The sequence below is a fragment of the Heterodontus francisci genome, chromosome 20 (assembly GCF_036365525.1).
Source record: "Heterodontus francisci isolate sHetFra1 chromosome 20, sHetFra1.hap1, whole genome shotgun sequence".
Taxonomy (NCBI): Eukaryota; Metazoa; Chordata; class Chondrichthyes; order Heterodontiformes; family Heterodontidae; genus Heterodontus; species Heterodontus francisci.
This window is the reverse complement of record NC_090390.1, coordinates 64,064,613-64,074,480: the sequence shown is the minus strand read 5'-3', so window position 1 is coordinate 64,074,480 and position 9,868 is coordinate 64,064,613. Positions and strand designations below refer to the sequence as shown.

The window sequence follows — 9,868 nt, the reverse complement described above, 5'->3', positions numbered from 1 at the left end:
TCCTCCCTTCCCTTCCCTCCCTTCCCCTCCACCCTTCCCCCCTCCCTTCCCTCCTTTCCCCCCTCCCCCCCGACCTCCCTTCCCCCCACCGTCCCTCCCTCCCTTCCCCCCCCGGTCCCTCCCTCCCTTCCCCCCTACCTTCCCTCCCCACCTTCCCCCCTACCTTCCCTCCTTCCCCCCCTACCTTCCCTCCTTCCTTCCCCCCACCTTCCCTCCTTCCTTCTTCCCCCCCTTCCCTCCTCCCTTCCCCCTTCTCTCCTCCCTTCCCCCCCTCCCTTCCCCCCCTCCCTACCTCCTCCCTTCCCTCCCTCCCTTCCCTTCCCTTCCCTCCCTTGAAATGTATTTTCAGAGCAACTTACCTTGGAACAATCTTCTCTGTCTAATAAAAATGAAGCAAATGTCCAAAATGACTAAATAATTGAGATAAAATGCTCGACGAAACCTCTCCTCCTTCCATTTTCAAAAACTCGCGCCGAAGCTTTCGGAAGATTGACGCACATGCGCACACGGGCTCCGGCCATCTGCGCATGCGCTGCGGTCCGGATTGCCAGGACCAGTTTGCGCATGCGCAAAGGCCAACCTGGCGTGTTCCCCGAGGAAGATGACGTTACGCGATGACGTCATCTGCGCATGCGCAAACTGGTCCTGGCAATCCGGACCGCAGTGCATGCGCAGAGGGCCCGAGACCGTGTGCACATGTGCGCACCGCGGCGCATTCTGATGACGTAGCGTTGTCATCAATCACTTTGTATAGAAATATATAAAATTATGAAGGGAATAGATAAGATACAAGTAGAGAGGATGTTTCCACTGGCAGGTGAAGCTAGGACAAGAGGGCATAGCCTCAAGATTAGAGGGAGCAGATTTAGGACTGAATTAAGAAGGAACTTCTTCACCCAGAGGGTTGTTAATCTATGGAATTCCTTGCCCAGTGAAGTAGTTGACGCTTCTTCAGTAAACGTTTTTAAAGCTAAGGTAGATATCTTTTTGAACAATAAAGGAATTAAGGGATACGGTGGGAGCGCGGGTAAGTGGATCTGAGTCCACGAAAAGATCAGCCATGATCTTATTGAATGACGGAGCAGGCTCGAGGGGCCGGACGGCCTACTCCTGCTCCTAGTTCTTATGATCTTATGAGGAAAGGTTGGACAGTTTGACCCTGTATCCACTGGAGTTTAGAAGATCTTATTGAAACATATAAGATCCTGAGGGGACTTGACAGGGTGGTTGCTGAGAGGATGTTTCCCTTAATGAGTGAAACTAGCACAAGGGTACACAGTTTAAAAATTAGGGGTCTCCCATTTAAGACAGAGATGAGGGGATATTTTTTTCTCAAGAGGGTCATTAGTCTGTGGAATTCTCTTCCTGAGAGAGCAGTGGAGGCAGGGTCATTGAATATTTTTAAGGCTGAGTTACATAGATTCTTGATTGACAAGGGAGTCGCAGGAAATAGGGGGTAGACAGGAAAGTAGAGTTGAGGCCCCATCAGATCAACCATGATCTTATCAAATGATGGAGCAGGCCCATGGGGCCGAATGGCCTACTCCTGCTCCTAATTCGTATGTTCATATTTATGTATGATGATCGGGTGGGAAAGTGAATTTCAGGTCAAAGATCAGCCACGATCTTATTGAATGGCAGTGCAGGCTCAAGGGGCCGTGTGGCCTACCGTGCCTATTTCTTATACTCTGATGCTATCTGCTTATGTTTCGTTGCCTCAAAATTGGATTGCATCCGAAACAAGGTACAATATCAGTATAGTGCTTGCTGCATGTGCCTAATGAGGCCAGCAGCAGGATAACAGCAAACTGCTCTGTTGGCCTCATTATGATAGTACCAGCAAGCTGCGGGCACCATTCATGATCCCAGAGGCAGCACCCCAGTTGAACATGGAGCCTGACATGAGACTGAAGCTCTCCAGCTTGGAACCAGACATCACCTCACTGGTGTCTCATCAAAAGCTGTACCATTCTTCCCCTTAATTCTGCTGAGTTTTTTGCAGTGGCAAGCGAAAGCGGGTGGGCTAGGACCAGTAGGTGGTCCATAGGGTCTTTTGCCCTGCCTTTGTTGTCCGCGGACGAAAAACTTTGAGAACCAGTGCTCTAATAGGAGATCCCCAGCTTGATTTTTGGGACGTAAGTAGTGTCGGATGATAACAGCACCAAGTAATGCCATAGGGCATTCTGAACTAGAGGTCAAACGTCTGTACAATTCCTTCTGCTGTGTATCTGGACTTGTATTAATGAATTCCCTGACATCCTGTATCAAGCTTTGTACTTACACTTTGATCTTTATTTATCTATCATCAGTATCAATTGAAACCAAATTTGGAAAAAATCGAACTGAGGCAGATCTAAAAAAATTTATTGAAGAGAAAGAAAAACTGGAGAAGGAAAAGGAACAACTTCGAAATGAACTGATGCAACTCAGGAAACAGAAGAGGGAGGTGAAGGATGCAATAGCAATTTGCAAAGGTAGATTTGACTGTATGAACAAGAGAATGTGGAAAGTGGCATCAATGCAAAGTGTAAAACTGTGAAGTTATACTGAAGGTCACATATCGTCCATGTGATCTGAATGATTTATGTTAATCATAGTGTAAGTCTAATGTCAAATCTCACAGTGGACCAGTTTGCTAAAACTGTACAAATTGGTCGACTGGAGTAACAGCCTGATTGGCTCTTTGTTTTTAACCATCCTTTCAAAAGGAATTTGGATAGGCACTTGAGGGAAATAAACTTGCAGGGCTATGGGAATAGAGCAGAGGAATGGAACTGACTGGATTGCTCTACAGAGAGCTGGCATGTACTTGATGGGTTGAATGGCCTCCTTCTGTCCCATAATGACTCTATGGACTGAATCTTGTGAAGGCGGCAGAAATCCCACCGCCGCAGCCTAAAGGAGGAGGCAACCATGTTTCGGCCAGTGGCGGGATCCGGGGAGGCATATTGCCAGCGGCGGTTGTCCAATTAAGGACGGTGGCCCATCCCCAATAGCTACCAGCCGATTCAGAGAGCCAGCAGCTCAGCAGCGCCACTGCTAGCGATGGCCATGCTGAGGGTGCAACAGCAGGGAGGATGCCTCAATGGCTGGGCACCCTCAATAAAGGGGTTGAGGGATGCCGGGGCCAGGCAGGCAGGCACTGGCAATTGGGGAGGGGCAGTTGCTGAGGGTCAGTGGCGCTGTTGCCGCAAGGGTGGCCTTTGATGCCGGGGAGCCCCTTTGAGTGCCATGGAGTGCCCATAGAGGCCCCCTCCCTCCGCCCCCGGAATCCTCTAAGAGGCCGCCAGGTTTCACTGGGCGGTCATCCCACACGGCAGTAGGGCATGGGCAAAATGGCATGGCAGTGGGAAGATGTTGGGTATCTGCCCCCTCCTCCCGATGCCTTCCTGCTTCCCAGCCCGTTACCAAAGGGTCTGCAAAATTCCAGCCTATGACTCTATACCTGGGGAAAATGTTCCAAGCAGCAATGGCAGCACATGTACTCCATGGGATTTCCCTGGCTAATGGCATGAGCTTGTATTCATTTCAACTGTCCTTCAGTCAAACGGGTGTTTTCTGGGTTCTGCAGAACAGTCCTTAAATCTCCAATATCTGTGGGAAATAAAGAATGTTTTTATTTGATGTTAAAACCTCCTTCTATTTTTCTTTTCATTCTTAAATTTCTCTGGTTGCCAGCCACCAAGAGGTCTACAAGTATAGCCGAATGCTGACTCTCTTGCCAGTTTTCACTGTGTGCCTGTTGGAATCAATCAGGCTTCCACTTGATATTTTTCCACAGTAACAGGGATGAGATTAGCAATGCCATGAGGTGGAGGAGCAAGATGCCCAACTTGGGTGACTTAGTTAAGACATTTCACTGTTGCCAATGTTGCCTTTTACAACACCTTTTCATTGAATACTTTAAAATCTGAAAAAAATGCAAGGAACTTTCCATTGAAGCAATGTAATCTATCCTTTGGAGGACATAAAAAGCTTGATTGTCAGCAGTTCCAAAAATACAGCCTTTCTTTGCCAAAGAAACTACTCCTACGTCTTTAAGCTTTTCGCATTGCCATCCCATTCATTAATACTAAGGCACCTAGAAACAGGAGTCTATTCTCCCATTTTGTTAGTCATGATATCTTTCTATCTTTTTAATCCCAAATGACTGTCTTTTTTCCATGAAACTGATAATACATCTCCCACACAGTGCTGCGGGTGGAAAGCTATTCAGACCACCCTGTACATTAACAAGCTAACCTCACTCAGTAACCCAAATTCCACTCACCTAAATAATTTATAGTGTTCTGGACATGTCCCTCATAACATGCCAAGAGTGCAGGAAGTGTTTTATTGAACACCATCAGCCAGTGGCAGCTGCTGGCTATTTGCTGTCCATCATGCACCTTCCTGGCATGAGGAGGAAAGGCACCAAGCATGTTGTGTGAGGGCAAGGAGCAAGGATTCATGGGAGTCCTGATGCCAATGGCCAGGGACGCAAAGGCCAGAGATGTCCAAGTTTTTTTTAATTAAAAGGTAGCTCACCCTTCAGTGCCCGTTGCAAATGGGTGCTGTGTGGCAAGAGTTCTGCCGAGGCACTCACGCTTTATTGTGGAGCGGGTACCTAATTTAAATGAAAGTCAAACAAGCCCAAAGTACAGGTTGTGTGCTAGTTCCTGGCCTGCACTGGGTCATGCTGATTAGAGCATTGTAGGCCTCAGGTCTCTATGCCAGCTTTTCTGAGGAGCAGTTACTCCAACAATAACTTGTGTTTATACAGCACCATTAGTGCAATACAACATCCCAAGGTGCTTCATAGGGGCATGATAAAACAAAATATGACACCGAGCCACAAAGGAGATATTATGGCAGATGACTAACAGCTTGGTCAAAAAGGTAGGTTTTAAGGAGTGTCTTAAAAGAAGAAAGGTAGAGAGGCGGAGAGCTCCAGCACACCAAGTGGCTAGCATCATGTCATCAAACCCCCAAACACATTGATACTCTTAGTACTTAAGTAAATATCTACTTCTATTTTAAATATCTGAATTAATTCTGTATCTTTGGCTACTGGGACATTGCATCCCACATTCACAAAACCTTTTGCATGAAGAATTTCAAACCCAATTGTCCTGCATTTACCTATCTATGTTGTCAGTTCCCTTTGTTATGCTGGACACCTCAATCAAACCTCCCAAAATCTCTTCATCGCTAGGGATTGTAACTCAAGTTTACCCAATTACATGTCATAACTAGGTTCCTTCATCCCAGGTATCATCGTGGTGAATCATTGATAAACATCCTCCAAGGCCAGTATAGCCAGTATAAAGGAGCAAAGTCATGATGGTACAGAGCCGTTATCAGTTTGCATGTATCACTGCCATCCCAGTGGCCAATTTGAGGAAGACTGAGTTTCAGAGCAGGCTGGCCACACTTAACAGTGGCAATATACTGCTTTAAATTAATCTGAGAGCTGAGATTTCCATGGAGACAAATGATTGTTTGCATCTGTGCTGTGCACCAGACTGTTGTATAATGCATGCCAACAAATGCAAATGGAACCCAATGGATGAAATGAAAGGATGATATTTATAGAGTCCTGGTTGTACCAGTGTTCTGAAGCTAGACTGCAAAAGAAAACAGCAATCATCATTAGCTTCAGGCTGTTTTCTTTTTAGTGAAGTTTCGGCAACATGTATTTTTTTTATATAGAATTTGTGGAGACTGATTTATTTAAAGTAAATATTAGCAAAGGCTGAGACTTAGGACCGTGGCGTGTGGGTTATGATTTTCTGAATCAGAAAGAGTGCGAAGCTATAAATTAATTCCAGTTGCTCTAAAGATGCACCTTTGGTTTTTGCAGCAGGCAGCTTAATTTAAGCTACAATGAGCCTTGTCTGAAGCCTTACTTTTATCAAGAGATCACGCATTTACTGTGCCCACAGTATCAGTGATGATTCTGATTTTAATCAACATTAGACACCCTGCCTTTAAAAGCCAAAACCTACAGATTGCTATTAGCGGATATGATGGGCCTTTACACAAGTTCATTAGACATTCCTCTGTCTGCTATTTCAAAAAAGCTGTCAACCCGTTCATCGTTAATGGATTCTGTTGCTCCTAAAATGGTCAATATGTGTAATAATGGGAAACTAGTTGAAATTTGACAATGATCTTCAGAAACAGGTTTCGGTCTATCCTTTAACCCTGACGTGGTGTTGAGTACAATAAGTTATTGAATGAAAAAGGCAGGACCTGCAATTATTTTGTACTTTGCCAGTGCGTCCCCCTTTCTGCCTAGATTCCAACATCTCCCTTTCTCCTATTGTCCTGGCCAATGTTTATCTCTCAACTGACATTCACTAAACAACAGATTATCTGGGCATTATCTCATAATGTGGGGCCTTGCTGTGTGCAAATTGGCTTCTGCGTTTCTACGTTATAATAGTGCTTACAGTTTAAAAATACTTCATTGGCTGTGAAACGCTTTGGGATGTCCTGAGGTCACAAAAGGCACTACATAAATGCAAGTTTTAAGCAACTTAAGCAGAATAATAATTTGTTTTTGGTAAATATTTCAGATAAGCAAGTACTTAGCATTCAGGAGGAAAAGCTGCGGCAGATTGAAGAAGAATGCAAATCAAAGGAAAATAGTCGGGTCGACCTGGAGCTTAAACTGGTGTCAGTGAAGGAAAACTTGAAGAAAGCCGAGTTAGGACCTGTAACACTGGGAACAACTGTGGATGCCAGTCATTTCGACAATCTTAACACAAATGTGCGTTATAGTTTTAACAATTGAATTAGCCTGTTAATAACAAACTGTTGCCCATTAACAATTCATTCACTTTAATCTCCGTTAGAACCAGATTGAATAAAAGAAGTAGTTTTTGCAACATTGCAGCATTCACTTTCTGCTCTTTTACAGTTACGCGTAGCTTTGCCATTTTCGGAGGTTATTTGTCATCCGTCATACTGCAGTATTTCGGGCAGTTGATTTTCAAGAGTAGCCAGTGTTTCTGTGCTGTTGGTGAAACCACAGCCAGTCAGCATTTTCAGGGAAATGTCTGCTTGTCTCTTTTTGCAAACAACACTCAAGAGTCTCTCCTGGCTCCAAGCCCTGCTTCAAGGGATTGAACACTGCTGCACTACAGGTGGGAATTCTCGCACGATCTGGAATCCTGCCGAGATTGCAGTAGCATCCAATCCCCTGTACCAGGAAGAAATAGGAACTAGGAAAGATAAGGACAGTGGCCGTAGGTACTGGGCTAGGGAAAGAGAGTGCCAATTTCAATTGAGGGAAAGGGGAGGAAAGCAAGTTACTGTGATAAGTGTACAAAGTTTTAATTGCGAGAGAGAGTGTCAGCATTCACTGGGATTGAGGAAGCATCATGGCAGCTGGCAGTTTTTTTGAAGCTGTTGGTCAGCTTTTGTGTATCTTTTGCAGCTTGTGTTTCTTGTTTTAATGCCATTACAAGGACATTTGTAGTATACCAGAGGGAAGGAATTTGAGAGTTCAATCTCTACAAAACAGAAAGAAAGTCTAACAGGTAGCCATGGAGCTCAAGCCCCGAGGATCTGAATGTAGTGTCGCAAGAAGTTTGCTGGCCTTGCATGAGTGATCAGAGTCAGCGAATGTAACTTAAAATGCCACACGCAACCAACTGAACCACTCACCCAGATACTGTTCAAATCACAACACCCCCATCACTCAGGACTCTATCAATGAGGACTCATACCTAACAGGAAGGATGTGATTGCACTGGAGAGGGGGCAGAGGAGATTCACCAGGATGTTGCCAACCAGGGGGCATAGATTTAAGGTAAGCGTCAAGAGGTTTAGAGGGGATTTGAGGAAAACATTTTTCACCCAGAGGGTGGTTGGAATCTGGAACACACTCCCTGAAAGGGTGGTAGAGGCAGGAGCCCTCACAACATTTAAGAAGTATTTAGATGATCACTTGAAACGTCATAGCATACAAGGCTATGGGCCAAGTGCTGGAAAATGGGATTAGAATAGATAGGCTTGATGGCCGGATTGGACACAGTGGGCCGAAGGGCCTGTTTCTGTGCTGTATTACTCTATGACTCTATGCCAGGAAGTTTAGTTTTGTTTGCAGTGAGGGAAATTCAGTGAGAAAGATGTACACAAGGAAATAAGGTGCAGGTCTCTTAACAAGATTTAATCATAAGTCTTGTTGCTTTCCTCAGGCTAAGCCCTCCAATCTGAATAACAGTCCTGACAGCTCACCTGTGAACTCTGCTGCAGCCTTAAAGAATAGACCGTTATCCATTATGCAATCTGGAAAGGGGACTGTCCTACAAAAAGCAAAGGTATGATTCCAAGTATCTTAAACACATCAATTGCCTCAAGATTTCTAATTACTAAATCAATATAATTTCCAACTATCTACCATTTTCTTTCTGCCAGGAATGGGAAAAGAAAGCTACCAGCTAGAAAATATTTTGAATGAGGATGGACTAGAAAAGCAAAAACTGTAGTCTTTGAAACTGAGAGATATTTTTCTTCATCTATTCATGGAAGGCAGATATAGAAAGCCACTAGTACATGGCACACTTTTTCATATATGAAAGCTTCTACTGCCCCAGTCATCAACAGGAACTCACACACTAATATCATGGACCATTACTACAAAGCAGCTGAAGATTTTGGAGGCTCTTTATTTCACCGTTGAAAATTGTATTGTTTAAGAAAACTGTGGGTATGACTTCTAGCAAAGTTTAATGTTTAGCAAATAAATCCTGTCTTAAGTCATTCAGTACAACAAATGCCTGATTTTCCTTTGGTGCTTACAAGTCCTATGACGTAAGGAATATTTGGCTTGCAAGTTAAAAATTCCTGTTTATTAAAATATTATTACATGATGATGCCATGAGAAAGGAAACAGTTGAGTAATATGAAAGATGGCAATAAACCCTTCATTCTGTTCTTAAATATTAGAACTAATTGAGAGCTGTAAAGATAGCTTAAGACTGAAATATCAAGCTCAGGTTTTAATCCCGTCTTCTTTGACATTCCAGATAGCCTGCCTGCAATGGTTGAGAGTTACTGTTCTTGCTAGACTGCCAGACTCAACTCTCCACGGTAGCAGAGAAACCCATCATTGAGAGTAAGACTAGGTCAGACCAGTCCTGCCTGTGGAAATCCCTCTCATTAGATGGTTGGCAGCAAGAGTAGCATAGAAGTCAGTGGCAGAGACAATAATTGTCTGCTATAGGTCAAACAGAACATTTTGTCTGTAGCTTGTGGTATTTAAATTGGGTGGAAATGAAGAAACTTTATTTTTACAAAAGCAAAGAGTTTCACACAAGAAAGCAGCAATTGATGAAAACTATGTAAATAAAAAAAATCACAAGTCTCCTGCCATCTTTGATACTACTCAGCTGGCTGTAGTCCTAGCAGTCTAGTCTCGCATTAATTCCATTTATAATCAGAAATTTCTGGCATGCAATCCAGAAATCCCTGATGACATGGCTCCTTTAAAATTTGTGATTTCTTTTTTCTCTCTTTGCAACATTGTAAATACATATACTTACTTGTGAACAGTTACGAAAGCACATTTGTTATATACCAGTAACAGATATATAAAATGAGAATTAGTTATGCCAGATTTCTTAAAATAAATAATATTTTTCCCCATATTCTAACTCTGCAGTTGGTGTATTTAATTCAGCAAGTGATGCATGCAGTTTAAACTGTGAATGATGATTCCCAAGTTAATTCAATATTATTTATATATGTGTGTGACAAATGCCAGGTGAGTGATGCGATGAACACACTTTCTCATTTGCATAATTTTTCTATATTTACTCCAATTATCTGGTTACTGGGACTCATTTCCTGCTGGCTTCTCCCGACAGTTATTGCATTT

General features: G+C 43.6%; 1 protein-coding gene across 2 annotated transcripts in view; it reads left to right on the top strand.

Annotated features, from left to right (window-relative positions):
• The window catches only part of afap1l2 (actin filament associated protein 1-like 2), a 248,996-nt gene extending 239,367 nt beyond the window's left edge, over nucleotides 1–9,629 (top strand). For both annotated transcript variants that reach the window (XM_068052952.1, XM_068052953.1), the window contains 4 exons: nucleotides 2,310–2,474; nucleotides 6,561–6,754; nucleotides 8,187–8,309; nucleotides 8,407–9,629. In XM_068052952.1, coding sequence (XP_067909053.1) covers nucleotides 2,310–2,474; nucleotides 6,561–6,754; nucleotides 8,187–8,309; nucleotides 8,407–8,433 — 509 coding nt within the window. In that variant the 3' untranslated portion in view covers nucleotides 8,434–9,629. The remainder of the gene's footprint in view (nucleotides 1–2,309; nucleotides 2,475–6,560; nucleotides 6,755–8,186; nucleotides 8,310–8,406) is intronic.
• Nucleotides 9,630–9,868: the final 239 nt, after the last annotated feature.